General features: G+C 33.2%; 5 protein-coding genes across 5 annotated transcripts; 3 read left to right on the forward strand and 2 right to left on the reverse strand.

Annotated features, from left to right (window-relative positions):
• Positions 1–2,384: 2,384 nt before the first annotated feature.
• Positions 2,385–5,273, forward strand: f-cup (leucine rich repeat containing flyers-cup). The gene is made up of 3 exons (XM_040714157.2): positions 2,385–2,503; positions 3,011–3,164; positions 3,240–5,273. Exons 1-3 carry the CDS (start codon positions 2,489–2,491, stop codon positions 5,063–5,065), a joined length of 1,995 nt encoding a protein of 664 aa, XP_040570091.2. The 5' UTR covers positions 2,385–2,488; the 3' UTR covers positions 5,066–5,273.
• On the reverse strand, positions 5,180–6,916 carry LOC121119492 (testis-expressed protein 264). The gene is given in 8 exon segments (XM_040714167.2): positions 5,180–5,551; positions 5,553–5,629; positions 5,688–5,826; positions 5,892–6,009; positions 6,076–6,296; positions 6,361–6,449; positions 6,513–6,681; positions 6,791–6,916. Coding segments are annotated over 7 exon segments (906 nt in total). The 5' UTR covers positions 6,643–6,681; positions 6,791–6,916; the 3' UTR covers positions 5,180–5,419.
• A 703-nt stretch (positions 6,917–7,619) lies between these two features.
• Wbp2 (WW domain binding protein 2) lies at positions 7,620–9,336 on the forward strand. The gene is made up of 4 exons (XM_040714190.2): positions 7,620–7,781; positions 7,854–8,028; positions 8,567–9,055; positions 9,114–9,336. The coding sequence occupies exons 1-4, from the start codon at positions 7,726–7,728 to the stop codon at positions 9,159–9,161; spliced, it is 768 nt and encodes a 255-aa protein (XP_040570124.1). The 5' UTR covers positions 7,620–7,725; the 3' UTR covers positions 9,162–9,336.
• Positions 9,337–9,402: 66 nt separating this feature from the next.
• On the forward strand, positions 9,403–11,690 carry LOC121119504 (uncharacterized). The gene is made up of 4 exons (XM_040714176.2): positions 9,403–10,594; positions 10,655–10,978; positions 11,028–11,241; positions 11,305–11,690. Exons 1-4 carry the CDS (start codon positions 10,591–10,593, stop codon positions 11,555–11,557), a joined length of 795 nt encoding a protein of 264 aa, XP_040570110.1. The 5' UTR covers positions 9,403–10,590; the 3' UTR covers positions 11,558–11,690.
• Positions 11,691–12,496: 806 nt separating this feature from the next.
• On the reverse strand, positions 12,497–18,629 carry LOC121119522 (protein amun). The gene is made up of 6 exons (XM_040714209.2): positions 17,622–18,629; positions 15,924–16,020; positions 15,404–15,572; positions 13,766–13,921; positions 13,209–13,693; positions 12,497–13,136 (listed from the first exon to the last, which is right to left on the reverse strand). The coding sequence occupies exons 1-6, from the start codon at positions 17,765–17,767 to the stop codon at positions 12,807–12,809; spliced, it is 1,383 nt and encodes a 460-aa protein (XP_040570143.1). The 5' UTR covers positions 17,768–18,629; the 3' UTR covers positions 12,497–12,806.
• Positions 18,630–18,786: the final 157 nt, after the last annotated feature.

Genomic DNA, 18,786 nt, shown 5'->3' on the forward strand with positions numbered 1-18,786 from the left:
CATAGTAAAGTTGGTTCAATATTTATTTATTGAACAAACTAGTCTGACGAATTAATTCCTATTGATAAAACCTCATATTACAGAAGCAAAAGATTTAGAATAGTACGTTTATTCCAAGATAGGAATTCAGTTAACGAGCTCCAAATATATATAGTATAAGTTGCATTCACTCCTCCACCCGGCATTTCATTTCTCCTTTTAAAAGTAAATTTCTTTCAAAGTTGACTCCTTGAAGTCATGAATGATTTGAAAAGGACTGCTAATGATAAATAACTTATGAAGTTTTGAGAATCGTATGTTATTTTCTACTCCATTTTAACTTCTTACTCCTACATCTCAAATTATTTTCTGCAGATGATAATTATTTAATCATAGGACCTTAATTAATACTTACACAAAATGGTAATGATTTATCCTTGTAATTAGTTTTTCTAATTAATTATGATTGATTTTCAAGAGATAATTTATTCTTCAATCAGCTTAAGGTATTACGTTCAAAATTATATAATGTATTTAAAATTGATCCATCCTTTCTTTTTTATCTTCCATAATTATAAATTTATTAAGGGGCGTCCGCAGGATTTTTTGTTGGACTAGGGAGGCTAGCTCAGTTTTTATTTAAAAAAGAGGAATTTGGGACATATATAGATAAGGTTTCTTTTCATGCTCGAATAACCTGTTACTAGTAGTATACATCTATTAACTATTTGTTGGTCATTAAAAATTAGGTACCTAGTAGTGTTGGGTTTCGGTCTGGAAATCCTAGACCGGTCTGAGACCCTTATATTTCTTGTTGGACCGAACTAGAAAAACTCGGTCTGGACCGGTCTCACATAAAAATTCGGTCTAGATCGGTCCAAAGGAAAAATTCAGTCCCAAAAAAATCGGTCTAGACCGATTTTACAGATAAATTGTTTATAACATGACATATGTTTTTTCAAGTACAATGACGTTATACCAAGTTTAAACAGAGATATGTATACAGTATTTGTTCTAGAACTTACTTTTGAGATTAAAAAAAAATGATTGACGGTAGATCTAGAAAACAAAATTGATCTCCCATAAATATATATGAGACCCAAAAAAATCAATACATAAATAGAGACCGAAAAAAAATCAGTCTGTACATTGAAACCGACAAAAATCGGTCCACGGTCTGGACCGAAAAATAGGTCTAGAAAAAATTACTTAAGACCGAACCGAAAAAAAGTTCGGTGGTGGACCGAGTCTCAACACTAGTACCTAGGCTATTTAAGTACAATAGTTTAATAGAGATAGTTAATATTAAAGGGTAAAAAAAAGTGTACACTTTTAGTGTAGTCACTTATCGAATGGAGTAGCTCTGTATTACTCTGTAGGTAGTTTAGTTTGATATATTTATATAATATATTATTATCATAAGTTATCAAAATCAATTCGAGTGAATAATTGATTGTCCTATATTTTAAAAACTCCATTTAAACTCACAATTTCTTGAATACCTTTACTCCAATGCTCTCTTTTTTGTTCATTTGTTGTACCTAAAATTAGTTTAAGCCCTTTTGACCTTTAGTCATGTATTTAATTAAAATTACATAATATTTACAAAATGTCACTCTGATTCCTAAAAAACATACTAAAGGATCAAAGATACCTATTTATAATTCTGTATTTAATTGCAGGCTCCTACTTAATAATGCATAATTATATATATACCTACATATAATAAGCGGCATGTCTCAAATACTCATTTACATGGTGTAAGAATACTAAAGATACCGGTAATATGTGCAATATTACGTTTGAATTTCGCACTAATTTATCTCTCTCAAATGACATCATACTAATTAATTAAGAAGTAATAATACGGGACGAGATTTGTTGTAAGCCTATATAATATCAACGACTTAACTTTTTGCCGTATGTATGTAGCATTTAAAATGTGACTCATTCTGGCCTAAGACTATCTTATTAGTATTATCTTAGGCCAGAATGAGTTAATACTTTGTTTCAACACTTTATAGCTCCTAGTACTATAATAAAATAACTAAGGGACCCTCAGATTTTCAATTTATTGTTTAGTTTCTGTAGATGTAGTAACCTTGACGGAAGGAACATTCTTATGATGAAATTATTCATCCAACTTCCTAGCTTATAAGTTTATTATAAAGTAACTAATGTGTTTATAATAATAAATCTGAAAGAATTTCGTGAAATACAAAGAACTTGTTTTATATGCTTGATATATGAGCCTGTTTTCATTTCCGTCCTATTTATTTCAATGTATATAATATATGTATTGTACATAGTTCCTTTTATATTATTATATTATAATGTGAAATCTTTCTTAAACTGCCTTCCTCTTATAAGAACTACAGAGGATATTAATATCACCCTGTCAGTAGTTTTTACTGTAACCTTGGGCTGGACAGCAGTGTTTCTTAAAATAATAATCGGTAGGAGCCCAAAAAGATACCATTCTGAGGGTGTGATGAATAATGATGAATGAATGAAAGTTAGTGAGGTAAAGTTACCTCAGTTATAAACTAATTGAATCCCTTAAAAAGTCCTTAATTATCCGATAGGTGAAAATTTGAGGTATAATGTGGAAATCACTCAATTTATCATATAATATAATATTTAATTATGTACAGAATAAAGGGAAGTATCAAATAATAAATACCTTAACATTAATTTGAAAGTATGCAATTGCTAACTAGTTATTAACATGCATTTTTAGAAGAAAATAAGCAGCTTCGTTCTAATATGATAGTGACTATTACTTATTTTATTTTTGTAAACATTTCACGAAAACGCAGATTTGGGTCAATTGAATAATATACACATAAATGCATGTAGCGTACTTCTGGGGTGTTCATGGATATGTTAATGTATTATATTATAATTTATAGTCTACAGTAGTTAGTATAAAATAAAAACAAAATATTAGAGAGATGTAAGAGAAGGGGTAAAAAGCATGCGCGTTTTCACGATGTTTCAATTATTATTTTTATCCTTCTTCATTATCTAGCTAGAAGCGTATATTTTTTCATTTGTTCTGACAATCCCCGTGGAGCGGAAGGTACATACATACATATTAATTAAAGAGATGACTGGTCGAGGAAGAGGTCGGTCCACGACGACAAGTACCAATGCCACTAATGTTAAGTCAAATTCTTTGAAAGGTGGGTAGTCCAGCAGTCCTATCGACTTTTATCAAAAAGTTATAATAATATTGATAATTAATATTTAATGCTTAGGCACATCTCAATTTCAAAAATTCCGTCGTGAACAAATCAATCGCATGAAAACGGAATCCCAGGGTATTAACAAAGACTCTGAGAAATCCTCTACTCTTATCAAACAAGCTCGAACTAAAGGTGTCCTTAATTTATCAAATAAAAGCCTCAGCAGCGTTCCCGACACTGTATGGAAAATTAATGATCCCGATCAGTCTCGGACAAAAAGTATTTCTCTTTCAATGGATCGAGTGGCGGAGTCTAATTGGTGGGACGAAGTGGATATCACAAAACTCATCCTTGCGTCAAATAAACTGACTCAAATATCCGAGAACATTAGTTCCTTGGTGAGTCTTCAAGTTATTGATTTACATGACAACCTGATTGTAGCTCTTCCAAAAGAGATTGGCTCCCTTGAAAATTTGATCAAGTTAAATGTAAATCATAATAAAATCAAGGATCTCCCAGATGATATGCAAAATCTAATCAAATTAAAAACATTTTCTGCTGCACATAATTCTTTAAAATGTTTGTCTTCCTCCATCATTTCCCGTTGGGAATCTCTGGATGAACTTGACTTGTCTCATAATCATTTGCAAAATCTAACATCGGATGTTGGATTTCTATCTCAGCTTACACGACTCAGTTTATCTTACAATCAGATTAGAGAAGTGCCCTCAGAGCTATCATTTCTTAGAAGGCTAACAATGGTGGAACTATCGCATAATCAAATTCAAAGTGTTGGAGATATTTTCAGTGAATCTACTTGTCTTGAACAGTTATATCTCCAGAATAATGAAATTAAGGATTTCCCCTTACTTAATGGAAAATTGAAGGAGCTTCACCTTGGCTATAATAAAATCAAAGAAATTCCACCAGAACATCTACAGAAATTGCAACACCTTGTATTCTTAGACTTGAAGTTCAATAAAGTTTCTGCTATTCCTGAAGAGATTGCTAGTTTACAGTCATTGGAAAGATTGGATTTTGCTAATAATTGTTTGGTTGATCTCCCCTCAGTTTTGGGACTCCTTCCCAATGTTATGAGTATCGTCTTTGAAGGAAATCCAATTAAAACCATCAGAAGAGATATTCTTAACAGAGGAGCTAATGGTCTTATGAAATATTTGCGCTCTCGAATGGATCCGGAAACAGTTGTAATTGACTCAATTCGAGGAAAGTCTCCAATAAAGGAACATAAAGTCCAACCCATCATTCCGGATAAGTATTCTATCCGTAAGTCTCGAGGCATATGTATGTCAGGTGCAAATCTCTCAGAATTGCCGGAGGAAGTCATTTTAAGCGGTATTGAAGCAAAGGAAATAATGATAATTGACTTGAGTAAGAATAGTTTCTCACTTTTCCCTTCAAATCTGGAACCTATTCTGAGTAAAATTACTGAGTTGAATTTAAGTCAAAACAGACTTGAATCTATTCCAGAATCTCTTCAAACTCAGGCTCCCAATTTAGAATTTATCAATTTATCAAACAACCGTTTAACAACATTTAATTACTATGGAAATTTCTTGAGAGAAATCAACTTGACGCAGAATAGGTTTACTGCTATTCCAGAGTCAATGTATAGTTGCCCTAAGTTGGAGATATTGATTATTAGCGAAAACAAAATCACAGAGATTGATGTTGATAGTTTAACCAAAATAAAGAGACTTGCAACACTGGATCTCTCATACAATGATATTAAAACTGTTCCACCTCAGCTGGGAAATATGAAGCAAATAATTCATCTCCAGCTTAGTGGAAATGCATTTCGTGTACCTCGGGCTGAATTATTAGCCAAGGGAACCCAGTCTGTTATGGCTTATTTAAGATCTAGAATACCTGCATAAAATATTTCCTCGGCATTCATTCGTTTTATAAGTATACACATATTATATAAATCTATCTCTTATGTTATTATGAACCTGTTGTCATGGTGACCACAATTATATTTTATTATAAAATTTTTACATGAAAAAATATAAAAAAAAATTTATTCAATGTTCCTAAGTATGTAACATGTTATGGGCTAGCTATTAAATTCAAAGCTAAAACTTACTGAAAGTATCAATGATCTCAACAGAAGAAAAAAATGTATGTATGAATATTCAAATTTAAAACGTATAGAAATTAATATTTATACTCTATGATGCTAAGAACGGGTGTTCATTAGAAAAAAAAAAAGAAATACTACTAATATAAGTCTACGAGAGTGAATCAGTGTTCTTTGTAGATGAAAGGCAGTCTTCTATTGTTTTAGCGTTATCAAGTGTTTGAGCAAAGGAATCACTAGTAATATTCACCGAAGGACTATTAATAGTGTCTTCAATAATTTTTTTCTTTAATTTTCTCAAAGGTTTCGCTTGTAATTGGATTGGGAGCTTTGGGTTTGCGGAATTCGCTTTCTTTAGTATCTGGTAAGAAAAGAAAGAGTTACACTTGTGGGGGCAAATCATTCAAAAATGTCCTTACCATTATTGGTATCGGCATCCCTCTGGTACTGAGCTGAACTGTCAGCAAAAGAGCTTACTTCACTAGTCGCAATAGATAATTCTTCTTCCGAAAATTCAGGCACAAAAAATTCATCTTGACGTGAGAGGGGCATCACAAACTATGAAGGAAAAATACACTCATGTATAAGTGAGGAAAATGAGTTGAATTCCTTAAAGAGTCTACCTTAATTTCATCAGAATAAATCTCTATTGCAGGATAGGCACAAAGTCCTTTCGAGGTAATATATTTTTTCAGAAGGGGGTACACTCGATATACAGCCAAGTAGATAGAGAGAGTCGTCCTAAGGAGGAAAAAATAATGGAATTAAGTTATGTAGGTTTGTAAAAAGAAGGGGGTTTGGAGCTACCTAAAGGGGAATGTAGTCATAACAGCATAGGTGGGTTTAGGGAAATGAGCAATTTTATATCCGTTTCGAATCATGGTCTGTAATTCATCATTTTTGATCCCTCCGTCCCTACTTTGACTGAGAATAGAACCCACAGCATAGCGGGTTTCATTGGATGGTACAGACTCTGGATCATCGTAGTAGAGCCCAATGGTGTTGTTGGTAGGGAGGAGGGAATACGCCTAAGAGGGGCATGAAAAAGTATTATTGAATAGAGTACATAGTGGCATTCACTTTAGCCTCTACCTCACTGAAGAGTGATCCACACTCCTTGAAGGGCCCCTTTCCCGTTTTGTACGCCACGACGAGACCCTTTTCTCCAAAGACATCCGGCTCTGAAATGATTGGATTTAGAACGGCGCGAGTCAGTTGCTCAGCCTCACATCAACACAAATTACCTTTTGTACCCACGACAATCCTGTGAGATAATCCAGAGTAGACTGCGTACAGATACAGAGCAACCAGACAAGCCAACAAAAGTCCCAACACGAGGAATAACTCCACTCCTGTAGACTCCAAAAAGAGCATACTTCGCTACCACACAAGGATTTCCTCTCTCTCCAAATTCTAAAGCAGAGTTATGATTAGGTCCGAATAGAATAGCGATGCAAGGAGTGATGATTATTTAATATTTTATTTTTTATATTAATAATAGCATTAATGTTATAATATGTACATGAAAGAGGATTGCCGATTGGATTGCAGATGAAAAGGGGAAGAGAGTGACATCATGAGTGGAACATAATGACAGATACCCGTTATGCTCGCACCTATAGAGATTGAGGCCCTTGTTATTCGTGAATAAGTAACTGATGTGACGTAGGTGTCCTAATATGTGGACTGGAACAAGGCTGACTCAATCAACTTCATGTAGGGGGAAGTGTTTAGGAATCACCTTTTTGGCAAAAGGTTGTACAATATTATGTATTAACGTAAATCTTTAACATGGAAGAAATAGAGCTAGAGGATCGAATGATTGTTAATTTAGTAACATAATTAACATTATTTATAATATAGTGTGAGTGCAATTTTTATTTCTTCACTGAATATTATTAATGAATTTTACTTAATATAATAATAGCATTAAAAGGGCTTTAGTTATTCATCATTACAATGTTTACTAATATAAATTGTCAAATGTATTATATATATTTTTGAATAAAAGATAACCCAAAAAGCTATTTTATTTCTTACAATCATAAGCAAAATGGAGTTGCTCCTATAAAAAATAATCAACTCCTGTCATTTGTATGCAATAACGCAAGTTTTGTTCATTCAAAACTTTTGTATTTCAGTTCAAAAATGTTGTCTTCGTGGATGTATGGAAGAGATATTAATTGTAGTACGTAACTTCACATAGATTCTCTGATGCTGAATAATTCAGAATAAATAATACAAAGGGGATTTTGCCATTTGATTTTTAAGCCTAAAGAATGTAGATACCTCCTATAATAGGTTGCGTGACTAACCCCTGTTCTATTCCAGATATGTTTTAAACTCATTGGACATTCAGAGTCTTCTAGCTAAGCCTAGTCTAAAAATTGACTAGTGATTAGAAATTGTGAATTGACACTTCTCCTTGAATTATTTATTGGTTGCTTAGCTTTGAATATGTCACTGAATACGTCTCACGCCAACAATGGCGTACTTCTTCACTTTGGAGAAACGTAAGTTCCTCCCTATCTAGTCCTCAATGTAACAACTAACTAACAAGTCAGAAACATTTCTTGTTATTCTAGAATCATCCTTTTTTGTGACAATGTCCACATGGAGTTTTCGGGACAGGATGGGCCTGCATTTAAAAAGAAGAAAACGGGGCGTCTGTATTTGACCACGCACCGAATGATCTTCAATAATTCGGATACAAAGGATCCTCTTTTGTCCTTTAGTTTCCCCTTTGTGACGCTCCGAAATGTAAGGCACCTAAGATGAGAGACAAGAGGGGGAAAAGAGGGGGAAAAGAGAAATCCCATCTTGGACTTGAAGTAGAGCATTTATTTTGAGAATGAGAAATGCTAATTTATTGATGATCATTATCATAATCATTCATTGCTAGTTGTATGACTCAGATCCTCCTCAAAGATTTCCCCTCTTTACATTTTCATTTAAGCATTCATTGAATTTTACAAATACCTATGCTTGACAAGCTAAATATGCTTTATGCACATCCTTTTATGGAAAGCATCCATTTGCTAGGGGCTAACACAATTTACATTATTGTGAAACCAATAATTAAAAAAATAATAATCCAGGTAAAAACTACTTCTAATGGGCTTCATTTTTTTTCCCATAATATATAATCCCATCAGATCCAATAAGTGTATTGCATTGCAAATCCCTTTTTTTTAAGTCATACATTTAACAAAAAAATTAATTCAATATCTACTTTATGCCTCCAATTATCATCCAAGAATGGGACGTTAATTTATGATCTCTCTATACTCTCCTATAGATTGAATTGGAACAACCCATTTTCGGCGCAAATTATATCAAAGGAAAGGTCATTGCTCAGCCGAATGGTAACTTTAATGGAGATGCAGGCTTCAAGCTTCATTTCAGGTCTGGTGGAGCTATTGAGTTTGGACAAGCCATGCTCCATGTAGCTCAAATGGCATCTAGCAATTATGCTCAAAATGTCCCACCTCCTTACACTCCTCCAGGTAGTGCTTGGTACGCTGCTCCTCCACCAGCGTATCATGCAGATCCTAGAGGTTATCAAGGATGGGTTCCACCCACAAATGTGTTTCCTCAACAGCCTCCAGCAAATACTGTTTATATGACAGATGCTCCTCCACCTTATCCAGGGATTAATGGTATGAATGGATATGCTATGGGAGGATATCCATCATCTAAAGAAGCGGAAGCAAGTGCTCCTCCACCACAGCCTGGTTATTATGATCCATCGAATCCCCAATCTGCATATGTTCCTCCTCCATACTATGTAAGATTCCATTAGAAATATTATGTACATTTATATGTTTGATTTCTTGTTTCAATAGGATGAGAAGCCTCCATCATATGATGATGCTAATAAGAAAACAAAATAAGTCCTGGGATGGGTTTTATTTTCGCTTTTTATGTATGGTCGATCAGAACAAATGAACAAATCAAGTCCCTTATTAAAAAAGAAAAGAAACATAATTATTATTCTAAATTGAGAAGATCATGAATACACTCACATTAATTAATATATTTGTTGTTATAATATATCTTTATTATGTACGATTAATCTATTATTTATCGGTTGCTTTCCTTTTGTCACTCTCTAAATTATCATTCCCTACAATTAGTTCTTGATTATATTCCAAATGATAAAGAATATATTTATAAGCTTTTATTTGACTCCCTGCGTCTTGTCACAGTGCAATTTTTTCCCGAATCCTTGGGGAACACATAGTTGCAGTCCCTATAGAGATCGAAAGGGCTTTCTCGAAGTTCCTCTCTTTGGAACATGTGTTCTCAAATGCTCATTTATTGATCGAGTCTACAAACACTTTTGTTGGGAGAATGGATGGGATAACGAACCTCAAATAGAGAACTGCTTCACTCCCACCTGCTTAGATATTTCAAAAGAGTATTCCTGGGATTGGAAGTGGAAATGCAACTTTGAGAGTGTGGAAGGTCGTCATCTAAAGGGAACACATTGTACAGGAACATGCATTACGACAATGGAGGAGTTATCTGTAAGGGCCACTTGTGATACATATAACCACTGGACTGTCGATGGAAACATGAATTCATGTCCTCATTTTGGTTGTGAACCGCTTACAAAGAAATTGGTTGTACCACATGGAAAATTTAAATGCAATGCGGCGGGGCTTCAATACTGCATACTTAAATGTGATTATGGATATACTCCTCGGGGCTCAGCACTCTTTTTTTGTTGGGAAAGTAGTGGGAAGTACAAGGAAAAAATACTAAATAAAACCCTTAATGAAGATACATATTTTATTTGATTCGATTTTTGAATATAAATATATGTACTAATTATTACATATAAATATTTATTAGTTTTTATTATTAGGTGGATTGACAATAATTGATTGATGGGTTTCCATTCTAATAAATATTGACCTTCTTCATCCCTTCTCTTAATTACACATACATTATCTTGTGTAAATAATATGTAAAACAAATAATCATATTTTTATAATAATGATTAATATAATACATATTTTTATCATTTGACATGGAAATTATAATAATCAAATACCATCATTCATATACATTCTTTATAAGTCTCCTCCAAATTAAAATCTGTTTGAATTAAGATTCTTAAAAATTTAAAAAGTTGAATGGTCTTCAAACTATAATCACTTAAAATATGTATTTTTTCTTTCTGCAAACTATGAAAGCAATTTGGGTTGTGAAAAGACAGCCACAATTGTTTTTGTTATCTCCACCACATCGTCCACCTTACGTGGCTACGTTTTACATCACGAAAGCGCAAATTTATTAAGCATTCCATCTGTTCATATGGGTTAGTGTAATTGACTAATTGTATTTGTGAATTTTTTTTAGTTTTGTTTACTTCTGAAAGATAATATGAATGTTAAACCCTTTGGTATTTGGTTCTTGGGACAACTTCTTCTATGCTGGGGTCGTCGACAATGCAAAACTCTCATAGCTTCTCCAAATAAAGAAAAATTGATATGGACATCCCTTGATAACTGTAGATGGGTGACTGAGAGCAATGCAGACTTTATAATAGAAGATGAAATACTTCATGTTATAGGGGATAATGCTACAACATCCTACTCAGGCTTAACTGACAAAACTAAATTCTTAGAGTATAAAGACTCCTTTCCTACCTATGATAAAAGATGTGTTTATCATACAAAAAATGGGGACGTTTTTGTTTTAGGTATGATAACTGAGATAGTTTTATTCTATTTTAACATAATCTACGAAAGGTTCGAATAACAAGAATACTAACCTATATCATTTCAAGGACGATAAAATGACCATCAAGAAAGAGTTTGAATTTGTTGAATATTTCCATAAATGTTATCTAATACCTTTAAGGGATACCACTTCACAAGAGTACTATCTCTTGACAATGAGACAAAGCAATAAGGCATTGATAATGAAATGTCCTAATAGGTATTCCTGCATAGTAAATAATAAGTAAGTTCTACCATCAACACAAATCCATGACTATTGTTATAACAATTGAGTATGTAATTTTAGAGACACGTTTGAAATAGCTGGAACTTCTTTAGACCACACAATCGATGGTAAATTCACGCGTATACTTTCGAAAGAATTGAAAAAATACTTGCGCCTTAATATCATCCATTTCAAGAATCCTTCTATCCTGGATTTTGATGTCACTGTTGAGGACACAAACATTCCCCACCTTGAGACAGATACTTTCCTCATGGTGCAAGTCCCAGAAAGCTTTGTTCTGAGACCCACCTCTTCATTTCGAGAGGAACTCTAACTTTTTATAGTTATTCATATTTCCTGTTATAATATGGGGAAAAGATGAATGTTCTGTGAGGTCCTTCTCCATTCTATATTTATTTTCAAAATAGCTTCACCTTCTAATTAAATAAAATGCCTTTAAAAAAAAATTGGATTTTTTTTAGATTCATTTTTCATACTATTTTGACTGTTTTTAAAGCATAAAAATAGACTTTATTTATTTTTAAAATTAGGCTTTTGTTCATAAGTGTTAATCCTTTCCGTATTTTTATGGTCTCTAATAAAAATTCCTTCTCAAGTACAGGAGGTCCCCGCATAACGCAGTGTTTGGCATGATTCTGACTCCACTTATAGTGTGGTATATACTCCTTATGATAATAAATTGTAAAAAAGCTGTATATTGAGGCAAACAAGAATTTTTGTAGTTCTTGATTAGTTCGTTGATATTAGTGTATAATTTTGCATAGGGGGGGGAAGGTGCTACTGTAATTATTTGATTTGATACCTAGACATAACTTTTTGGGTTATTATTCATTACTCAAATTTGCAACTAAAAAGGTTGCTGAATAACTATTGGTTAAGCTCCTATTATTGTAATTTAAAAGTATTCAAACGATCGGATTAAAAAATCAAGCAAATACCTGATTAAGATTAAATTTTACAATGTATAGTAATAAATAATTTATAATGAATAAAATGTTTTTACTCTCCTAACCATACTAAAATTACAAAGTACAAATTGTAAAAAGTGGACATTGAAAGCCAATTTATCTCATTTTAAGGGCTTCAGTACAAAAAAATATTCCTGCACAACTCGAATTTTTCTTGTCCCCAAAAACCTCAAGGTGTATATTAAATTATTACAATTTTATCCCAGGGTTAATCCGACCCTGACTGTTGGGCAGCTCATGACAAACAATATAGTGAAAAGGTAAAAACATGGGAGAAATGTGAATTACTTCTGTTTTAACTTTATTTAACTTATTTTTTTTTATATATAGCTATATGTATTTTTGGAATGTAAAAAATAACCTTGATCGGCATATTTTGAACATATTAAATCCACCATTTGTCAAAAAATATTATCAAGTCTTTTATAAAGTAGTTGTAGTAGGAGTAGTCGTAGTAGAGTTGCTTTTTTTGTATCAGTTGTTGTGTAGTAGTCATAGTTTTCTTCTTTTTATTATTAAATTACGAATATTTTTTTATAATATTTTAAAGCATATAATATATATACACACACGAGAGAAAGAGTAGTAGAATATTTATGCCTTTTGAGGTTCGTTTTCAGTAGTGGTGGTACTGGTGGTGGTGGCGTCATTCCCTTCATTACTTTCTTTGGCCTTCTTTGATTCAGGCTCACTACTCTTCTCCTGCTGAGAATCCGGCTCGTTTTTAGAAGAAGAGGAATCTTCTTCCAAAGGCCTTTTTTGTGAAGTATTATTAGAAGGAACGGAATCGGTACTTGATGTTGTAACTGTTTTATTAGTTGCTTTAGTATCTTTGTTTTGGTCTTTGTTCGAGGAATCATTGTTCACTACCGTGGACTCGTTAGTATTTTCGCTATCAGTGGAGGATAAGACCTCTGAGGAATTCTATATAAATATATATATCAATACAGATATTTACTTGATTTGAATATTATTAAATAAATGGAGTGATCTTACCTTAGTTGTCCCATTTGTCTTTTCTTCAACTTTGGGGAGATTGTTGGTGGCGGCATCGTCATCGACGGCGGAAGTGGAATTACCATTCGACTTAATGGAAGAATCTCCATTCGTCGTTTTGTTGTTATCTACGACTACTACCTTGTCATTTTCATCTTTTTTATCTTCTTCTTTGGTAGCAGTTGCTGTTGATGAAACTTCAGCAGCCGAGGAGGAATCATCAGATGCAACAGGAGCAGATTTTCCCTTCTCTTCTACTTTGTCGGATGATACAGCCTCCTCTGCATGAACTCCATTTGATGAAACTTCATCAGTTGAGTTTTTGTCGTCTCCTTTATCTTTCCCATTAGTTTCGGGCTGTACTACTTTGGACGACGTGGGTTGAGGCATATCTGCGAGTAATTCTGGTTTTAAATCACTAGCAACATAATGAGTCCAAACTGCTAATTCGATTCTGTGAGGATCCCAAGCATCGTCTGATCCACCTGTATCAGAGGGAGAATATACATAAAGATTGTGGTAAATAGGGGACGGGAAAAAATTAATGAGGATCTCACATTCGGTATTGAGTCTTTCTTGTACTTCTTTGACATATTCGACATATCTCATATATTCCCGCATTGTATAGTCCAGACTCTCAACATCGGGCAAAGATAAAAGGCATTCATCAGCCATATAAGGAGCAATTTCAGGAGCTCCAGCAGATAAAACAGCTGGATGATAAAAATAAATAAATAAGAGTTAGTATCGCGTCCCACCATTCATTGAAATACAAAATGAAATATATAATTAGCATTCAACGTTTTAATCATCGTTTAACTCTAAACATGCAAAATATTAAGGCTTTTAGTGAGAAGTGTGTGTATTGATATACAAAGTATATCAACACACATCTAAAACCCTTGGAATTAAGCCTCGTAAAAAAAATGAATCAAAATCAAATCTACGAATGTATTATTAAATTTATGAACGTGTCCTATGCGCGTTTCTTTAAATGAAAATAAAGATGTACAATATTATGAAACAACACGGGTCTTTAACGAGTCTTGTACCAAACATGCAACGTATTATTATTTTGTCTATTTCTAAATTGTAAAACGATGACTTCAAACTGAATCTCAAGATGTTGTCCGAGCAGAAAATTAAACGGCAATGCACTTATAAGAGAAAATAACAATATATTAGATAAACTCATTCACCTCTGAAGTAGGTTATGTATAAGCAAACTTATAAAAATAAATGCAATCGCAAAATGAACGAATTAAGATGATGAATAAGACACAAATCAATCAAGGTTTATACAAAATAAACGAGAAAAAAGATAAGACACAGAATTGATGTGCGAGTGAATCGTGCTGCTTAATTTTGTATAGAATGATGTATTGTAAAAGGAAAATTAAGACGAAAGAGAGATAGAGAGAGAAAAAAAAAGAGACTTCATTGGGGTTGTGGGAAAAAAAATTCACCTGAAGCCAAAGTAGTGCCAACCCCTTTGAGATTTGTTAGCGTAGAAATGGCTTGCTCCAAATTTGGCAATTTTCGAAAAGCTTTTCTTGTTTCCGTAACGACCGCCTTGGGGGTGTTGATCCTAACCAAGTTGGTCAGTTGTGGAAAAAATTTTCCGCGCTTATTTAATTTTTAAGAAAATGAAAAAAAAAAAAAAAAAGAGTAAAAAAGGAAGTTTAAAGAAAGATTCCCAAAGGACTTAATAGACTTTTTTTTAAAGAATACTGTGAACTGCTATTTATATAAAAATCAATCAAAATTGTAAGATTTGATCAGTAATTTGATGACGTCTCGTAGATAGAGAGACGACACAAAAAATTCCTTTAAAACAAGAACAGTCTACAACAAATAAGTAATACAGCTTAAATATGGATCTCCAGACATTCATGAGTTTAGAAATTATAGTACAAAACCTCTTATAATATTTCGTGTGCATGAAAGATATATAACAAATAAGTAAATAGAATGAATTGTTTGATTTTTTATAGAAGTAAAAAAATTAACTTAAAAACTCAAAATAAAAAACTATCTGTGCAAAAAAAAAAAAGTAAAATTATTGATAAAAAAAATTATGGCCTTCATTAATAATTATAGTTAAAAAATACAACAAACACACCACGCCTATTTAATTCTGCTTGGACATTCCCTACAACATATATAGATGCTTAATAGATAATATAGCTTCTCACCGGAAGCCATGGCTGGGCCGACACCCTTCAAATTACAAAGGGCCGTCATGGCTGATTGAAGGTCCTGATTCTTGGCAATTTTTCTGAAGGCTTTTTTGGTTTCTTGCATAACCACCCGTGGCGTATTCATGCGAACGAGGTTTGTTAAATTTGGACGAAATTTACCTCTCTACAAAATGAGCCAAGTTTAAATATTATCCTCTTAAAAATATCATTTACACGAGAAATGTACATTGATTGTATTCGATCAGATGTTTTTTTAGGATCTACAATTATTTTCCTAGTCTCTACGCTAATTTTGTTAAATATTAGAACAAATTGAAATTTCTCTATCTATTTTAAATGATTATTATGTCTTTCTTTACAAAAACACAAACGCATAAAATTAAAAAAAACTAAAAAAATGAGTAAAATGAATGAACGGAACTGAAGATATTTTTATCGAAATATCAAGGTATGAAGATCATGATGAGAATAGAAGATTATGGTAAAAATAATAAGACGCTATTTCTATACTTACAGCTAGCTTCCACTTGATTGTTTGAACGATTTCCTCATGGTTAAGATGTGGATCCTTCCCTCGTGATTTGATTTTTTTAGGTAATTCATTCTGATACCTACAACGAGAAAATAAACTTGCTAAATTAAATGTTTTATATAAAGATATATTGTGTACAAGTTGTATCTTGTATAAACAAATTGTACAAGTTGTAATTGCTCGTCTTCAAATTCAATTGATTACAACATTGTTAATTTTAATTACTCACGACATATTGACATTATCATTTCATTTAGATCTATTTGAATGACATGGTTATTATATGCACTTAAGGGTAATATAATTATGGGGTATTTGAACTTTAAAATGTGCTACAGAATAAATATATTTTAGTATTTTTTATTAAAATAGTCAAAAATGACACCATCCATGAAATATTCAAGTGTTGCATTGTTCTTATCCCAAGTACTGTAAATAATGTATTTAAATTTATTTATCTCATATTTTGGTTGCAACTTGTACACAGCATGTATACATTTATTCCTTATAAAAACCCGCCACAACTTTAGAGAATTTCTTAATAGTAGTGAAGCCTATGAATAATAGGGGTTTTATTTAAGAGTTGGTTAGTAGGTCAAACCCTGAAATGGTGTACATGTACCTTTTATTAGACACATATACACACCTGCTCTTTCATTCTCCTTTGATCTATTGACGTCTATTATGTACATACTTGGACGCTTCAATTGAAATGAGACATGTGGGCGCTGTAATATATATAAATTGCATGATTTTTTCATCACTAAAGGGGGGACGAAGAGGGGGGTACGGTTTTTTCATTAAGTTTCTATGTGTACTTGACAGAACAACGGACATTGCATGATAGTATTATAATATAAGTCTATAACACAATATATACATTTATTTTTTCAAATAAAAAGAAAAGGGCGGGCTTCCTTTCAACTCTAAACTAACTTTACTTTATTCATCGGTAGTCATTAAACATGAGTTTAATTGAGTAGTATTGCCCAGTGTTAGACGGCGGAAAGGAGTCATCGCTCTTTTCCCCCATGGAGAAGTCGCTTCTATACAATATCCACATGAATTATGGAGGATTGCAGGACTAAGGCCAGTGGTGTCCAATCATTTAAGTTATTTAGTTAGACATAGTACATATCATAGAGCTAGGACTGCCATCCACTTCATGACGTCACAAGCAAGACTCTCACCACCAGCTATCCCCTTAGCTCAATTATAACCTCCCCATCCACCACCCTCCATAAATCTCTCAGAGCCTCTTATCATCAACATCATAAACCTGCATCAATATCATCGTCAAAGATCTCAACGCATCATGGAGAAATATAATTCAGAAACTCCTTCTCTGCCGCCTGCCGCCTACCACCTCTTATTCATCATTAATCCGAATTGCCTTTTATTAGTATACAAAAAAGAAAAGAAAAAGGTAGTAGTGTGTGGTAAAGACAGAAAAAAAGGGAGCTCACATCTCATTCCTATTAGCTTAGCTTTCCTTTTCTATACCTCTCCTTCCTGTCCGTGCGCATCTTCCCTCCCTCGCTAGAGAGAAGGCCGGCTACGCTTTTTCTCCGGTGCGTGCCCGCCAAACTTGACGCACACGCCTTTTCATATTTCCAACTACATCCATCATCTTTTTCCCTACTTTTTTTCCGAGATCCATAATTAAAGAGAAAGACTTACCATTTATCTAACTTAATAACGTTTTCTGGCTTGGAACTCTTGCTTTCAGCTTTGAGTTGAAGACACTCATCATAGTGTTGCAGAACCCATTCAAACTGATTCGGCGTTCCGGCTGCGAAGAACTTACACGTCTTTGTCCCAGTCATGCTCTTACTCGAATGAAAAAATTAACGAATCTCTGTGTATTTTTTCCCTTGCACGCACACAATCACGCACTCACTTAAGCACGCCCGCAACTGAAAAGAACTCTCTTTTTTTATCTAGCCAAGGTTACATTTGGGCCGAATTCTTCTTTTCTCTACTTCTTTTTTTCTTTTTTATACATGATATTGTTGTATCGTATGTATACATGGAGTATATATATATAAGGGAAATGTTTTATAGTAGTCATATTCTTATTTGATACGTAATAATACTACTACAAGTAAAAACACATAATATTAAACCCGAGGATAATAACCTGAACGCGAATGTATTTTATATTATTTTTTCTCTTTTTACGATGATTTCAACGTTTATTTTCGTGTTCTCTGTATCCTTTTGGCTACATAGCACACCATTTATGTATAAATGAAGCTTTCATGGGTTTTTTTACTGTATGGAATAACATAACGTTAAAAGACAACATATTTTTAAATGGAATCCTTTTCTAGGGTAGTTTTTCTCTCCTTTTCTTTTTCCCAATCAACGAGACCTGTTGATGAAAGGGATGGATGAATAGCAACTCCAACCTATTTAGTTTGAACATGCTTTGCCTGCCTCAGCAACATACACGACATAATGTAACATGATTTCCCCCTTTTATTTTTTGGCGGTCATTTAAAGAATATGTACTATCATAAAAACTGATTTAAATGACGCTGGCCCAAAATGACACATTAAATATCCTTATTTTATGCAAGAAAAAGTGACAGGTCCTTACTCCAGTCCTTAGTAGTCAAATGTGTCGGCAAAAAAGAAGAAACAACAACATGGCTCCATTACTCTTCTCTTTTCATCATGATATACAAATAATGTAAATAATATTTCGGTAAAATTCCTTCCTTCAAAATAAAAACAACAACTAAGAAAGGCATGACTTTGATTCGTTTACTTATATATATATCTCTCTCTTTTTATCCTCTCAAAAGCTATTACTACATCATTATTATAACTAGAGAAAGAA

This window comes from Lepeophtheirus salmonis, chromosome 1 (genome assembly GCF_016086655.4).
Source record: "Lepeophtheirus salmonis chromosome 1, UVic_Lsal_1.4, whole genome shotgun sequence".
Taxonomy (NCBI): domain Eukaryota; kingdom Metazoa; phylum Arthropoda; class Copepoda; order Siphonostomatoida; family Caligidae; genus Lepeophtheirus; species Lepeophtheirus salmonis.